General features: G+C 35.6%; 1 protein-coding gene across 1 annotated transcript; it reads left to right on the forward strand.

The window, feature by feature from the left end:
* Window positions 1-1,414: 1,414 nt before the first annotated feature.
* Window positions 1,415-14,123, forward strand: LOC128551882 (uncharacterized). The gene is made up of 3 exons (XM_053532817.1): window positions 1,415-1,603; window positions 13,778-14,020; window positions 14,065-14,123. Exons 1-3 carry the CDS (start codon window positions 1,531-1,533, stop codon window positions 14,121-14,123), a joined length of 375 nt encoding a protein of 124 aa, XP_053388792.1. The 5' UTR covers window positions 1,415-1,530.
* The last annotated feature ends 4,471 nt before the right edge of the window (window positions 14,124-18,594 follow it).

An 18,594-nucleotide genomic window follows, 5' to 3' on the forward strand; every position in this document is an offset into this window, starting at 1 on the left:
CAGATTTGTTTTCAGAATGTTTAGTGTTCCCCAATCACACACTCACAAAAGTTATTAGAGAACTATAAACTCTCCTTTTCTCAGACTGTAGCATAACATACTGATCATACAATACGGGATGCTGGCTCTCAATCAACTGAACTCGGCTGGAGACTTAATGTTCGATATTTCCAGCATTTGTGGTGCGTTTTATGCAAGAATATCGGTAACACAATTGGTTTTGTACTGGCTCTTGTACCATTTAATCTCTCGGGATTCTGCAGTTGTTGTTATTCGGAAATCATTCGTAAACACAACAGTCATATATTTTGATGGTTTAATTTACTATTTCTACACAAAAAGTGATGCTTTTTCTACGTAACGTAAGATAAAGAGTCAAGTCAAATAAATGTCATTAACAAAGTCGGTGCAAATGTAACAAATAACATAAGCTCTAATGAGCTTTTAAAACCGACATAACGTAACACATAATAAACAGCTGGCATTTTAAAGTATTATGCAGGACATACAATATATACATCAATACGAACAAACTAAACTACAAGAGATCATCGAGTATTATAGGTCCGTATCAGTAAAATAAGTTAAATACTGGTTCTTAAACATTTAGATTAAGAAAGACCTAATTATCATAGTGTTATCTATTCTATATTCAATATCACAAAGAGTACCATCACATTACACATGATGAGTATCAGTTACATATCATAGTTGTGATAATCTAGACTCAATTATTACAGTATTATTAATCAGTTATTACTGTAACAATAGTAATAATATTTATAAAACCGAGAAATCAATGTCCATAAAATTTACTGTTAAATATCAATATAAAACGAAAAGCATACAAAGATTGGCACAGTATGCAACTGAAGTTAAAATTTAGCAAAGTAAGCGTAATTAAATACATATAATGTGAACACTTGTACATAAATAAGACAACATGACTGCTCATCTACCACATGAACTGCACGAACAGTCAGACCCATCCTAGTTAGAGATTAGGGAGCGGGAACTGAGTAAAACTTAACGTATCTCTAGTGAATTCAATAACTTACTAGCACAAAATCTGAATGATTTTCTACCATGTTATAGGTTTTAGAAGTGGATTTTTATTCCATACTGACCCGAGGGTAGGGAAAACCTGAAAGACACAGGCATGCGTTTAAAAACACGTTTTTTAAAACACGTAATGAAGGTTGAGCAAATCACGTACTGAAAGTTTGTAAGCATTAAGGACAGCTGAGGTTTATCAATTTGTTTCTTCTTCATTTCTCCTATAGGCATATTCGTTTTTACCCAATTGTATATCAGTAGTCCTTTTTATCTGGATTTATTATCTGCATTTAGTTCAAGATCACGTTATCAACTTCAATCCGCTGTATCTCATTTATAAAACATCTTGAATGAAAACTGGTGATAATTTAGCCGTTCGAGACAAACATTAAATTGACGGTAAACATGCTGAGCAAAAATGAAATATATTCAATAGTTTTTCTTACTGCGACTTTCTTTTGAGAGTAATCAGTCATGGATAAATTTGTGAAAATCTGCTCGTTCCTTATTCTTACCTGCGGAGTAGTGGCTAACTCGCAAAAGCTTGGTAAGTCTTGTTTCTTATGCATTGCCTTTGACTATGCTTCATTCAAGTAGTTTAATTAATACAATTTATAGCACTAAAACTCTAACTGTTCAGATAGAAATTAATCGCACATATGATTATATATACTGAGCCCTTGCTATAATAGGTTATTCACGACCTACTATGACCTATGTAGTTCGGAAAATGCATTAAAGGTCCAAAACCTGAGCCCCAAATCATTCATTGTGAAATTGTTTATTGAACCAAATATTCCATTGCTTTAATAACAAAAGGTCGTATCTGCTACTTACGACTCAGTCAATCTCATATATAGTTAGTAATGCAGATGGCCTGCCATTTATGAACATATCAAAGTACATATTAGATAAACACATTACATAGAGAAATGCTCTTAACAGAATATGTATAAACATAGAATAAATTAAGCTTAATTAAAATATGAAATCGGTACTGTGTTAGATGTGAGGTTGCCAATGGTTAGGAACATTGAGGTGTAAAGTCTGTTAAACAAAATCAACATTATTTTTCACTTTTCTCAAAATTCAAGCATAAAACATTCATTACACTGTTTATAGCCTAAAATAAGTTTTTCGTTTTCTTTTTGAGATGTTGATATCACCACACCAGAATGATAAACATAATTGTTACTCAGTGTCTCAGGAATAAATAACTTTGAATCTATTTTGTTGGGTTTAACGTCGCACCGACACTATTATAGGTCATATGGCGACTTTCCAGTTTTGATGGTGGAGGAAGACCCCAGGTGTGTATTATTTCATCACGAGCGGGCACCTGGGTAGAACCACCGAATTTCATTAAGCCAGCTGGATGGCTTCCTCACGTGAAGAATTCAACGTCCCGGGTGAGACTCGACCCACTTAGATGAGGGGCAAGTGATTTGAAGTCAGCGATCTGACGGAGGCCCCTGAATAGTTTAGAAACATGATCCAAATTATTCCAATTATTTCCAAATTAAAGTACGTATATATTTCATGTATAGTATGCCACTTGTTATTACATTCTTGTGGAACAGTAACATGACCATGTTTTGTATTAAAAAAAACTTACCGACGCATGATGGTATATTTGTCACATGCAGATTCTGAATCTGATGGTTAACACATTTGTTTTTGTAAAATAGTCTCGGCTTGACAAAAGTACAGAATTCATTTCTCTACACTAGTGTGTCGGTAAAAATGTCTTACACTAAATTAAAAGGAAGGTATGTTTATGTTTAATAGGTAAAATATGTGATAATAATAAAAGATCCGAAACTGTTGTTTATCTTGCATATAAATAGTTTATCGACCGAATATGTATGAAGGGAAACATCCATTTACCCCATTACTATAATACCGTTAAAATCATTGGATAATTTCATGAAAGCGGGAGTACTGGCACCACCCAGGTCGATATGTTGAAGCTGAGTAACTAAACAGTACCAATAACACGACATAAAAGTCGTGCTGACCGATCTGAGATCGAAATATAACAGCCTTGATGGAATGTATGGGGATACGCGCTGCTGTGATAATAAAATAGGAAAAGTGGAAACTCCACGACAAAAATTTAAAATGTTGATTGAGCTTGTTCACGGACGGCAGCAGAAATAAACGCTACCGTCCACACTCTTCAGTCCCGGGTTAAGTAGAGCTCAACATGACATACTACAATTTCAAAAAAAAAAATAATAAAGACATCCGCAGACGTGATGATACATGTGTTTAATTCAATGAAAAGCGGCGTATGGTCCCAAGTTAAAATAATGGTTTTGCCCTAAACGAGAACTAAACAAACTTGAATTTAGTGATCCACAAAACCAAAAACAAACGAATACTCCAATAATGGAATAATCTAAATAAAGATTACTAATAGGCGAATAAGCTTTAGGGACTGTTGAAAGATAATTCTATTACTTTTAAAAGTATATCGGTGAAAAATCTAAGCATAAAAATGTTGTAAATTAATGTATACTCAGTACATCACTTATATAAATCGAAATCCGATTACGCTTGTTTACGATGACATTAATTAATCTAGAGACATTCTATGCAAAAGTTGTATCTTTTAAATGTCTGTTAGTGATACAATGCATGTTCCTTATTCATATCGATGCTTCTGATTCCATGTGAAATGCAATGATATTGTAAAAACATACAACCTTGTTGTCTAAACTGTAAATGCAAGATCTTAGGTATTGTGTTGATCTATTTAAGAACAAATAGGACACGGCTGCCCCCACATACTGTGCCATCATGTTTATAGAAAAGACTATCAAGGGACCATAACTGCAATACAAATATTCACAGAAAAAGTGCTTCCTTTATTGTCATCTGCACATAAAGGTTGTTCATTTGTGAAAGTTTGAGGCAAATCAGGCTTAAAGTGTGGGAGGAGTTGGACACACAATATTTCGGGACGTACGGGACGGATGTACGGACAGCAGCAGCGCTATATGCCCTTCACATAAATATGTGAGGCATAATTAAAGAGACCACCAGGTGCGTGTGTTGCCTGGCGTCTTAACTGTGCACGTGAGCCTAAAACATAATGCATAAAGCAACTTATCTACCTGTTTCTTTTATTTCTTTTATTTGTTTGAAGATTCGTAATTTTCTGGACTTATAAGCTTGTTATGGCGTGTAAACAGGAAACATGTGTACGATTGCATATCTAAAACACTTTTGAAATCATAGAACAGTTTAAATCTAAAAGTTAAAATAAAATCAACGAGCAAACAAAGAACCTTAGATATTTATACTTTACAACACAGTTCTTTTCATATGCTTAACGGAATAAGAATCTTAATATTCAACTCTGTGGGTATAACAAGTCTTGTTTGTTATCGCCACTATAGTATTAGATATTTGTTTATCAAATGAACTCATGGCTTCTGGCATGTTACCTTTTGTTCCCCGTTGTAGATTACCGGGCCAGTCCAAACGAAAGGGTCATTACATGTTATATACTTTTGATAAGAAGACAGTAAACATCTACAAACAGATCCTTCGGAAGCAGAGTACCAAAACAGTTGCGTTCATTTTTCAAATAAATTGTTGGAGTAGATTGATATAGATGCTATATTTCTTAAGAATGTTTTGAAACTTAAATAATATGTTACGGAATCACATGAGAATTAGTTGTTTTGATGATAAGCGAAAAGCGTTTGTAACGTAAACTGTCTCGACAATTAATATTAGGGATGTCAACGGATATCCGAATAGCCGGTGGTTATTCGGTCACGGGTCCGAATATTCGGATCTAATTTAAGTATTCGAATGTTCGGTAGTAATATTGTCACAAACTGACATACGAGCCTCAACATATCTATAGTATAAATAGTATTACGTCATCTTTTTATAATTCTTTTAGTTATTGAGGTAAATGTCAGATTTTACGCATTTTTTTTTTTGTATTTAATAACTTAAATTTCCATGTAAATTTCATTGGATTCGATTCATCAAAAAAGAAGTTGATATTTTTTTTTAAACTTCAGTAATTTATGTTTTTATCCCCTAAACAACTATAACGGGCCTTAAATTGTCCAATTTTCTTTCGCGCCATAATAGTCAGTGTTCACGGTTATGTCGTGATTCCCGTGCAATATCCAATATTTGGCGGGACATAACGATACAAATTGACCAGATATGCTTAGCGCAAACCACATTACAGTCTGATGACACTATGTCACTCATCTATTCTTTGTAGAAATTAAATTTTGCTCGGTCGAGGTAAAAAGTTTATTTGTAAGATTTTTGTATGATTTTTGAATTATGACTTTATTTAGTAAATTTTTGTTAATTCTACAGAATTTTGTAAAATGTTTACTTTTCTGCAAGCTATTAGCTAGTTTCGATCTGTCAGGCTAATTTATTAAATTTTTCTGACTTTTGTAAATTATTTATTTCGAAAGAGGAATCTAAAATGTTTCATTTGTATAAATTGTAAAAATATATATTGGAAACCGTGTAACATTATATTTAGCAAGTATTTTTTGTCATAAATCGTATTTTTCAATCGTTTCGTCGTAAATTATGGAACGCCGGCACTGCATTGTATTGTATTGTATGTTATACTATCAATTTGACTAAAGTACATCTCCAATTACGCTACGCTTAGGATCTGAAGACGTGTTATTGATAGCCTCGTTCTGGCTACCCTTCCGTTAGCCAATCAGAGCCTTACTTACAACATTTTGTAAGTGAAAGTAGAAGTTAAAAAAAACATATTTAGCTTGGGTTTTTCATATTTACAGTTCTTATGACGACCAAATCGCGACTAAGCCCTCATGTTTAGAGAGAAATCATATGTCCTGGTACGAACTTGGTGACGTATAGTGTCAGACAGCCGGTTAGCTCAGTCGGTAGAGCATTCGCCCTGTAAGCGAGGGGTCCCGGGTTCGAGCCCCGCACTGACAGCACATTTTTCTCACCCTTTGACATTCGACGCTATTTTGATGGTTCAACCAATGTTTGTAGGAACGAGTCGTCTGATTGGTTCAAGTAAAAATAGATTTGCGTAAATAAACATAGCAATTTCAGAAATCCAAATATACAAAAAGATGAATGTGAATGGGTCATCCTCAGATCTTCGTTTAGAAGATAAGTACGTTTCTCAGATTGGTTATACTATAAATGTATGGTTTTCCTTGTATAGTACCGTATATTTAATTCTTAATTGCAATTTAAAATTATTGTGTGCCAGTGTATAGCAAATCTTTAAAATGTCCGTTTGTTACATGGTAGTCGGTAATACGTTCATACCAGCTATTGTGTTATGTTTAATTTGCATTGCATTTTTGTTAATTTGTGATTGTAAATAATAGCTGCAGTTAATCTTTTCCTAATCTATAATTTTTCATCATAATCTTTTCATACTTTTATCATACTTTAAATTCAGTTTTTCAATTAATTAATTTGAGAATTGATAGAAGTAAAAGGTGACATAATGTATTCACGTGACGTATGAACTTAGTAGCATGTATACTTTGTACTAGTAGCACATATTATTTATGGGAGCCTGCGGAGGTATGGTGTACCCAACGGAGCAGTTTTGTGCTTCTTTTGTATTTGTTATGGTGCTTACCATATGTAATATATTTTAGCTTCTTCCACCAGACAACCCGCTTAGCTCAGTAGGTACAGCGTCGGTCTACGGATCACGGGGTCGTGAGTTCTGTCCTCGGGCTGGGCGTATGTTCTCCGTGACTATTTGATAAACGACATTGTGACTGAAATCATTAGTCCTCCACCTCTGTTTCAAGTTGGGAAGTTGGCAGTTACTTACAGAACAGGTTTGTACCGGTACAGAATCCAGGAACACTGGTTAGGTTAACTGCCCGCCGTTACATGACTGAAATACTGTTGAAAAACGGCGTTAAACACAAAACAAACAAAAACTAGAATGTGTCTGTAGGACACAGGGTGTGCCCCCCACAGATACATTAGTCACAAATAAGGGACAATAATTCAAATGTTTGCAGTCTTAATGGGGTATAGCCTCAACAAACATTTTATGAAAAGGGTTCATTATTCTAGGCCCTATACTTTTTGAGCTATGAGCATCACAAACAAAAAATCCACTATTCTGGCTATTTCAAGGGCCATAACTCTGTAATAAGAGTAAGATTCTCAAGAAGAATGCCAAGAGTGCAAGGCCACATCATGATAAAGACTCCTGCAAGGTTTCCTGAATTTACATCTAATACTTTTTGAGCTAGGCACATAATTAGGTGAAAAAGTGCATTTTTTTACTATTTAAGGGGCCATAACTTTAAAAATAGGGGTGGAACCTGCCAAAAAATTAGAGGTGTGCAAGTTTATATCATGATAAAGACTTATGCAAGTTTTCAACCATTTATATTTAATACTTTTTGAGCTAGGCGCGTCACAAGGTGAAAATGTGCATTTTTGACTATTTCAGGGGCCATAACTCTAAAAATAGGGGGCATAGCCAGACGAATAATAGGAGGTACGCAAGTTCATATCTTGATATAGACTCATGCAAGGTTTCATCAATTTATATGAAATACTTTTTTAGCTCGGGGTGTCACAAGGTGAAAATGTGCATTTTTGACTATTTCAGGGGCCATAACTCTAAAAATAGGGGGCAGACCCAAAGAAAAACAGGATGTGCGCAAGTTCTTATCATGATTAATACACATGCAAGGTTTCATGAATCTATATCAAATACTTTTTCAGCTAGGCGCGTCACAAGGGGAAAATGTGCATTTTTGACTATTTCAGGGGCCATAACTCAAAAAATAGGGGGCGGAGCCAAAATAAAAATAGGAGGTGCGCAAGTTCATATCATGATAAAGAATCATGCAAGGTTTCATCAATTTATATAAAATACTTTTTGAGCTAGGCGTGTCACAAGGTGAAAATGTGCATTTTTGACTATTTCAGGGGCCATAACTCTGAAAATAGTGGGCGGACCCAAATGAAAAATAGGAGGTGCGCAAGTTCATATCATGATTAATACACATGCTTGGTTTCATGAATCTATATCAAATAGTTTTTGAGCTAGGCGTGTCACATGGTGAAAATATGCATTTTTGACTATTTCAGGGGCCATAACTCTGAAAATAGTGGGCGGAGCCAGATGAAAAATAGGAGGTGCGAAAGTTCATATCATGATAAAGACTCATGCAAGGTTTCATCAATTTATATGAAATACTTTTTGAGCTAGGAGTGTCACAAGGTGAAAATGTGCATTTTTGACTATTTCAGGGGCCATAACTCTGAAAATAGGGGGCAGATCCAAGTGAAAAATAGAAGGTGCGCAAGTTCATATCATGATTAATACACATGCAAGGTTTCATGAATCTATATCAAATAGGTTTTGAGCTAGGCGCGTCACAAGGTGATAACGTGCATTTTTGACTATTTCAGGGGCCATAACTCTAAAAATAGGGGGCGGAGCCAGACGAAAAAAAGGAGGTGCGCAAGTTCATATCATGATAAAGACTCATGCAAGGTTTCATGAATTTATATCAAATACTTTTTGAATTAGGCGTGTCACGAACTTCGGACGGACGGACGGACGGACAGACGGACGGATGCACGGATGCACGGACAAGACCAAATCTATATGCCCCCACCACTCATGGGGGGGGGGGGCACAACAAATCTTCCACCAGACGACATTTTCCTGGTGATGTTACGACCATGAATTGAAGTACCTGTGGTTTACTTAACTCGCCTGGATGTTAAGTCCCAGCGCTGACAATCTACGTCCCACGGTTGTGTCTTAACCGCCAAGCTGAGATAGCTCAGGTATACACACACCGGAAATGGGGAGCCAGAATAGATTAACGCCTTCGCGATTTAGTGGGACAGTACCTTAACTAGTGTACAATATTTATTGTGCTACTATCAGTTTTAAAGTAAAAACTGAAACATCTGCATTACCGTCACGATGACAATCTATAATAAATCTGAGAATTGAACATCGTTTATAAACCATAACATATTGAGCTCATTTTTTGTCTCTTTTCTTCTATTTCGTTTTTTTTTCCATTCATTATAAATATTCATTTTCTTCTGTAAATAAACTTGTCAATATTGTAATTAGTGTTAAATTGTTCGTAAAGTTTCTGTCCCCGGTTAATCCACCCTGTCACAAATAAACAGGTAACTGAAATATTTACTTTTGTATTCATAGCATTATTATTTTTCCTCACGTAAGTAACATGTCAAAACGTTATACACAGTCGCCATAGTAATGACTAGTGATGAGAATCGGACAGCTGAAGCAGAATCGATTAATCGGTCCGATTCTGATCTCTCTCCGATTCGATTAATCGGAAGAATCGGAACCGAAAGATCATTACAGACTTTTGTAATGTGGCAATATGGTAGTAACAGCAAACCTTTCTCAAGACTTTCAGATTATTGTATGACTACTTTTATTACTTTTTATGAAGAATTCTATGACACAGCTGCTGTACTGTACAGCCTTTAGCAACTGTTGGGCAATTATGGCCCAGTTGTTCGAATCTTTAACCGGCTGTTAACCTATCTGCTGGTTAGATCTTGATTCAAAATATTGTCTTGATGGGTTTTTTATTTCACTATAAAGGCAGTCCTTAACTCAATGATTTGTTTTTCAAATTCTTCTAAAATGTCGAATTATAGCCTTTAAAGTTAACCAACCGATAGCTTAACCGGCCGTTCAAACAAATAAGTCCAAACTGCGATCTGGGAGGAACTATTGGACCAAATGCAAAAGTAACTAGAATTCATCTTTTCTCTATGACTCAATGGGATTCAAGTCATGCTAGATGCACTGCCAAATTTGACATGGAATGTATACGCTGGGGACATTGCTGGCAGGTCTGGATTTAGTTTATCATGTTTTTTTTTAAAGTAAATCCACTATTTTGTATTGAAGGACTAATAAAAGCTTGTCAAATAAAATCTGAAAATTATTTCCAGTTAGAAAAAAGGTGGGTGGGGGTACCTTCGTTAATGTACGCTTTAAAGCATATTTTGCAAATAGTTCTAGTAGTATCAAGGTTTTCCTTAAAAGGAGCCAACACCTGGCATTCAGGCTTCATGCAGAACCCAAAATATTTCAAGGCGTCTGATTTGTTACTGCCAGGGCAACAACATTTTTATTATTGTTACGATCATGACAGCTGGCCTGACAGCGTTCTCCAATTTAAAGAGCAGATATTTTGAAATACTAACCCAAAGATTATAAAAGAGCAAAAGTATTTAAGCTAAAGAGCGAGCAGTATCTGAAAAAGTCCTGAAAGCGGGATTTTAATTTTTTAACAAAATCAGCGACTTTTGGTCAGAATCGATGTCGCCGACTTTGAAACTTTGGCGATGATTAATCGAACATCGGCGACAATCGGAACATCACTAGTAATGACACCTAACCGACCTATTTGACCGGGTGCGAAACATACTTGTCATCTTAGCTAAAGTCCTGTTTGATCAAACAATGAAATTATTGTTAATTAATAATTTTACATAATTTATGTGCAAGTTTATAGCGTAAAAAATTGATTTTACCCATCATATTTATATGCACTTTGTGTAATAAACGAAACAAACTTTCAACGTTGTTTCATTTCTGTGTGTAATAAAAATACAAATACATGGCATTTATTTAGCGCAAAATTATAAAATATTCTATTGCAATTACAAAACACACATTTAAAACATATACAACACATAAAGCTGACTTCAGACTGAATGTCTTTAAGATAGCTAGGTAGATCGTTCCACCATTTGGGACCAAGGACGGCCATAGATCTGTCTGCTAATTTTGTCCGCCGTCTAGGGATGTTAGTGTCACTTTGTGTGCGTAGTCTGTATCGTTGTCGAGTAGGTACAAACATTTCGCCTAGATATACTTGATCTGTACCATTGATGACACGGAAGACTATCAGTAGGACTTTGAACATGACTCTAGCCTTAACTGGAAGTCAGTGTAGTTTTATAAGAAGTTCAGCACTTGGTTGTTCATAGGAACCATTCATGACTACTCTAGCGGCATGATTTTGGACTCGCTGTAGTTTGTTGATTTGGTAGGCTGGAATTTCGGTAAATAAACTGTTGCAGAAGTCAATGTGAGAATGAACCAATCCATGTTCTAATGATTCAGTTGACTTTTGTGTGAGATGTTTCCGTATAGCTCTAAGTAACTGCACATGAGCTATCTGACATTTTTTCTGGATGTGATGGTCAAAGTTGAGGTTATTTGTCATGGAAACACCCAGGTCTCTAACATGATCGACGCATTTTAGGTCACACCCACCAACGTTTACTCTTGTGAAGTTCAGTTTCGCTTACTGTTGTCTGGTTCCATACATAATTATTTCAGTTTTAGACTGATTCATTTTCAGTTTAAAGGTTGTCATCCATTTTATTATTTCATGGAGACAACTGTCAAGTTGTTGAAGAACAGTTGTCTCATTTTGAGAATTTCCCGCTTGAAATTTTAACGCGTTCTTGTGGTAATCCGCGTATCCAAAGAGATCGGCTGGATACTTCTGCACAACTCGGTTGAGAGCCGATATATACAGGGTAAAGATCACTGGTCCGGCACAAGAACCCTGCGGGACACCAAACTTCAATGGCTCCATGTCAGATGCTGACTGTTCAACTAAGAATTTTATTGTTCTGTCCGTGAGATAAGATTCTATCCCTTTTAGGGGAGTGCAATGTATACCAAATTAATCTTTAAGGATTTGAATCAATATCGGGATATCGATGGTATCGAACGCTGCACTCAAGTCCATCATGACCACGATTGTTACTTGATTTTTATACGCCCGTCTCTGAAAGAGCGGGGCGTATTATGTGAATACCTGTGGCGGGCGGCGGGCGGTCGGCGTCCAAAAGCATGTCCGCTTCCTAAGTCAAACATTTTTATCCGATCTTCTCCAAACTGTAGTGGCATTGTTTGTGGGCATAATGTCTTGACCATGTTTGATAACCGGCAAAATCGCCTTAGGCACTCTTGAGTTATGGTCCTTGAATTACTCGAAATCTGCAAATTTAGCCTTGTCCAACCTCTTAGACAGTTTTCATCCGATCTTCACCAAACTTGTTGACAATGTTTGTGGGCATAATGTCTTGGTCATGTTTGATAACCGGCAAAATCGCTTTAGGCACTCTTGAGTTATGGTCCTTGAATTACTCGAAATCTGCAAATTTAGCCTTGTCCGCCCTATTAGACAGTTTTCATCCGATCTTTACCAAACTTGTTGACAATGTTTGTGGGTATAATGTATCTTCGATAACCAGCCCCAGACGCCCTTGGATTATTACTCGAAAAACTGCGAATTTAGTCTTTCCTCTCCCTAAGTCGAACAGTTTTCATCCGATCCTACACAAACTTGCAGATAATGTTTGTGGGCATAATACCTCGGCCAAGTTTGATAACCAGCCAAATCGCCCCAGGCACTTTTGGATTACGGCCCTTGAATTACTCGAAATCTGTGAATTTAGCCTTCTCCGCTCTCTAAGTCAAACAGTTTTCATCCGATCTTCACCAAACTTGTTGACAATGTTTGTTGGAATAACATCTCGGCCAAGTTCGATAACCAGCCAAATCGCCCCAGGCACCCTTAGATTATAGCCGTTGAATTAGGCCAAGTTCGATGACGGGCGTATTTTGTGACAGTCTGTCACTCTTGTTACCTATGGTTTCCAAAAGATCGTTATACATTTTGACCATTGCTGTTTCAACCCCGTGATATTTAAAAATTTTTCTATAGGCACTTTGGTAAGCTGGGAGGTTAGCATTAATATGCTTATTGATTGGGTTAAGTGCAGCTTTTTCAAGAATTTTTGAGAGGAATGTTAAATTTGACACCGGGCGATAATTTTGCAATTATGTAAAGCCTAGTTTTGAAAAAAAACATTCTGGACCCGGACTTAAATAAATGATAACAGATGAGGAATTCGAATCTGTCCATTTTGCATACTCAAACTAAACCGAAACCAAAAGAGTTTCTTCCTTTCAAAATGGCGACCGCTAATTTATTGCAAGTATGGGTCCTAGTAAACCTTCATAAGCCCTAATATAAATACATTTATGTCATCAGAAAAAAGAGGTTATGTACGGGAACGAATATCCGGGTACTCGTTCGGATGGTCGACCGGATATTCGGAAAACAGTTTGGTATTCGTTGACATCCCTAATAAATATCTATATTTAACGCGCATTAAACACTAAATCTTCCACAGCGCTACTGGTAACGATAGCGGAAAACGTTTTTGTTGCTGCGGCGGTCCGGGTTCGATTACCGAAACGGTCATTTGTTTTCTTTATGTTGGCTTTTTAAAACTAGTTTAGAAACAAAATCTCATATTCTAATCTTCATAATATGACCAAATTTCAATTGAAAAGAAAAATCGTTATAGCCAAAGTCTGGAGGTCAGTGCCTTTAATTATATTTATGCAAAATGTAACTTTTTGTAGATACTTGATTACAACATTTGAACCCTCTGTGAGATCATCATGAAATAGACTAGATTTCAACGACTAAATGTCTGAACACTAGTCTAAAATCTTATCAATATACGGTTCTATTTTTATAACAGACATGTAATTCTGTCATTATGCAGCACAATTTCCAATGTCATTTGTTAGCGTTAAACGAAATTTATGTCATATTTTTCTTAACATTTAGAATACTTATTATTTTTTCAGTAAATATAGCGCTTTACAAACCTACTTTTCAAGATGATACACTGCACTACCCTGCAACTAACCAGAACGCCATCTGGTCATCAGAACATGCCGTTGACGGGAAGAAAAATTGTGTACAACCAGCAACATACAATGATTACAGCGCAACAGCTGTTAAGGCAGAGCCTTGGTGGCAGGTTGATCTAGGCGGTCTTTACAATATAAAAAAGGTCATGGTTTATGGACAACCCGAAAAAAATCCAAGTATGTATCAATCTAGTGTCAATAATTGTATTTACTTTTTACAGGTAGTAAGGAAATGGGTAGAAACATAGCTCTTACAGAAAAATGGCTGTTCTTTATATAAGGCAAACCAGTTCTCGCCGTGCTTCACAAAGAATCGTTTTGTTACTATTTCAAGTGTAGGATAAAGAGATCAGTTTTATTGCAAATAGGGTGATGTCACATTTATTTATCGTTTTTAAATGAAGATTATGGTCCGAAAAGTACAGTAATAATATTAGTAAGTAAGTAAGTAAGTAAGTAAGTAAGCAAAACTAATCTTCCATGGGACCCTCTTACGACTATAATGAACAGTATTATCGTCATAGTAACAAATATTCAACAGAAATCAAAGAAGAAATTATATATGCATAAAACAAAAAACGTGAAATGTCGGTAGCATTAAAATCCATTCATCTATCGATACATTTTATACAGTTAAATTTAAAGCAGCATGCCTCCAGATTTGGCTAAAAAATAATCTTGCATTCAAATTGAAGTTTGGTCATATTATGAACATTAGAATATGAATTTTTGTTTCTAAAATATTTTAAAAGTTTCAGATCAAGAAAAAAAGATGACCGCGTCGGGAATCGAACCCCGGACCGCTGCGATAATAAAGACATTTTCCCGTCGTCGTAACCAATAGCGCTATAGATGAAGTAGTGAATAATGACTTCGAACTATAGATATTTATAATCGAGACAGTTTACCTGGAGTAAAAGCGTGACAAACGCTTTTCTATTTTCATCGTAAAAAGTAGTGAAAACAGCAAATTTTCATGTGTTTCCGTAATATAAATTCTGTCAGTAATTAAAGCCTTTTTAAGAAATATAGCACTTATTTCAAGATATCTGAAACAAAATATTGTTTTTTGTTGTCGAACGATCTGGAGGCATGCCGCTTTAAAACATGGCAATGATTTCTATTGGCAAACAATTCCATACAATTGGCCCTGAGTATAAAAGACTTCCTTTAAATATTTCACAGTTTGTTTTTGGTATAAAAAATTAAAATTTTTATTAGAATATTTTATTTTCATTTATTTTTGTCTCATTCATTTACAAACATAAAAATTTACATACAACATAAAACAATTGTAAATGACCGTTCTAACTAGAACTCCAAGAGACAATATACAGTTTCAAATTTAAAACATAAAATAAAACTTACAAATTCATATTAAGAATTAGAATATAAAAACATGCGTACTATATTCGATATCATTTATGAATGAAATATATCTGGTATGAAAGTACATAAAAATTGACAGTAACCGAGTGACTACATGAACACATATACGGATGTTGAGCGAGTACATGAATGCACAAATGTTGAGTAACTTACTGAGTTAATGATTTGTGGATTTTGAAATTCATGCATTTGCAAGTGCATTTTTTTTTTATAATTGTATAGTACCTATACTATCAATTTAAATTTACAAATGCATTCCTAATTACACGTGCATATTGCACGTGTTTTGTACATGAAAGACGGAACATTTAGGAATAATGAAAACAATAAGACAATGAACAAACACAGGAATGCTTGTTGTCTTTCATTGAATTAAATTCATTTGTCATCTTTTCCCAGCAAACATTTTTTTCTATTCATTAGACGGGCGCTTGTGCTTTTGATTTTTAATGTGTTTTTGTATTTTTCTATGATTTCTATGAGAACTTCTTTTTCGAAAGTAGTGTAATTTGGCGTGGGCTTTGACATGGCCATGCTAAATCAACAAAGTAACATGTTTTATATATGTAAAAATACAGCGAAAAGGTCCGGTAACTGTATCTACATACTCATATGGCCAGTTTTTCAACTATTAAGTAATGACTTAAGCTCTGACTTATGCCGTGTCGGATATATTTACAACGATTAAGTCAGCACGTGAATAACGGGACTCGACAAAAGTTAAACCTTCGATTGGATTTTTCTACTTTGAGCGGTGTCAGCAATGGCTTATCTTTCTATTGTTGTTTTAAACCTGGGGCATAGGTGGTTTAAGAAAAGATGGAGGCGGAATACTTATGGCCGGTTGCAGGACAGATCGTCCGATAACTCGCGGATCAACCCTGAGCGGCGGGTTGAGTTATCTACCTATTATCTCTGGATTATCCCAGAGTCAAATGGGTTGCGCATGAAAATTTCAAGTCTTACTCAGACGAGTAAAGGATGATCAGCGAATCATGTTTATTTAAGCATTCACATGTATAGTGGGTGTATGTGTATACACGGTGTAGCATTATAAAATTAATAGTAATTATAATACAAACTTTATTTTCTGAAGGTTACATACTTAGTGTACAAATACAAATATTATACAACCTATTTTCAGTATGGCCTTCAATTAAATTTCATATACATTCACCTATCTACACAATCAGACAGTCAATTTATTATTATACATTTACACAAAAATACAAATATCAGAATCATGAGAATTACTTAAATTTTCTTCGACAAACAGGTCTCAAATTCTAGAAGTCTTTAGATAAATATGATATACACAAAATACAAATACAAATACATGGCATTTATATAGCGCAAAAATTATAAAATATTCTATTGCGCTTTACAATTACATAACACACATTTAACATATATACATACAAAATATGAACAGGATTCTAGAACTTAGATTTAAAGATTTGGACATATATAAATACTATTTTACACCACATCTGAATATTTTGTATTTTAACAAGACTACACTCATTGTTCATAAAACTGCCTAAATAAATGTGTTTTCAGTTTTGATCTAAAGCTGGCTTCAGACTGAATGTTTTTCAGATAGCTAGGCAGATCGTTCCACCATTTGGGACCAACGACTGCCATAGATCTGTCTGCTAGTTTTGTTCGCCGTCTAGGGATGTTAAAGTTAGTGTCACTTTGTGAGCGAAGTCTGTATCGTTGTCGAGTAGGTACAAACATTTCCCTCAGATATACTGGAGCTGTACCATTGATGACACGGAAGACTATTACTAAAACTTTGAACATGACTCTAGCCTTAACTGGAAGCCAGTGTAATTCTTTCAGAAGTTCGGTACTTGGTTTTTCATAGGAAGCATTCTTGACTACTCTAGCGGCATGATTTTGGACTCGCTGTAGTTTATTGATTTGGTAGGCTGGAATTTCTGTAAATAAACTGTTGCAGAAGTCAATGTGAGAATGAACCAATCCATGCACTAATGATTCAGTTGACTTCTGTGTGAGATGTTTCCGTATAGCCCTAAGGTTTCGTAACTGTACATGAGCTATCTGACACTTTTTCTGAATGTGATGGTCAAAGTTGAGTGTATTGGTCATAGTTACACCTAGGTCTCTGACGTGATCGACGCATTTTACGTCACACCCACCAACGTTTACACTTGTGATGTCCAATTTCGCTAACTGTTGTCTTGTTCCATACATAATAATTTCAGTTTTAGACTGATTCATTTTCAGTTTGAAGGTTGTCATCCATTTTATGATTTCATTTAGACAACTGTCGAGTTGTTGAAGAACAGTTGTCTCATTTTGAGAATTTCCCGCTTGAATTTTTAACGCAATCTTGTGGTCGTCCGCGTATCCATAGAGATCAGCTGGATATTTCTGCACCACTCGGTTAAGAGCCGATATATACAGGGTAAAGATCACAGGTCCGGCACAAGAACCCTGCGGGACACCAAACCTTAGTGGCTCCGTGTCAGATGCTGACTGTTCGACTAAAACTTTCATTGTTCTGTTCGTGAGATAAGATTCTATCCATTTCAAGGGAGTGCTATGTATACCAAAGTCATCTTGAAGGATATGAATCAGTATCGGGATATCGATGGTATCGAACGCTGCACTCAAGTCGATCATGACCACGATTGTTATTTGATTTTCATCTATGGTTTTCAAAAGATCATTATACATTTTGACCATTGCTGTTTCAACCCCATGATATGTTCTATAGGCACTTTGGTATAACTATAACTATGTTTTAAAAGGATTATCATGCGTCACAAAGAATAATTCACGACAATTAAGATGTGCAAAAAAGGAGTCTGTCCCATAAAATAATATACATGTTCCAGATTTGGATAATAAGATAATACACTTATAATTATTATTGTTAACCGAATTATTCAACATTCACACTCGTTTGGAAACAAATAAACCACGCCATGAGAAAACCAACATAGTAGCTTTGCGACGAGCATGGATCCAGACCAGTCTGCGCATCAACGCAGTCTGGCCAGGATCCATGCTGTTCGCGAACGGTTTCTCTAATTGCAATAAGCTCTGAAAGCGAACAGCATGGATCCTAACCAGACTGCTGACCGCAAAGCCAATATGTTGGTTTTTACATGGCGCGGATCAAATAACATTAATTCAACAAAATTCTTGTTCATACAAGTAACTGAAGATGCCTAAGCAGAAGGGCATTTCATTTTCTTCTAATGAGAAAGAAGTTTTTATAGAACTTGAAGAGAACAATAAGATCATAGAAAGCAAATGCAACAATACGAAAATATTGTTTCAGAAGGAGGGGACTTTGACGGAGATAGTAACATCATTGTTATAATATT

Source organism: Mercenaria mercenaria, unplaced genomic scaffold (assembly GCF_021730395.1).
Source record: "Mercenaria mercenaria strain notata unplaced genomic scaffold, MADL_Memer_1 contig_1797, whole genome shotgun sequence".
Taxonomy (NCBI): Eukaryota; Metazoa; Mollusca; class Bivalvia; order Venerida; family Veneridae; genus Mercenaria; species Mercenaria mercenaria.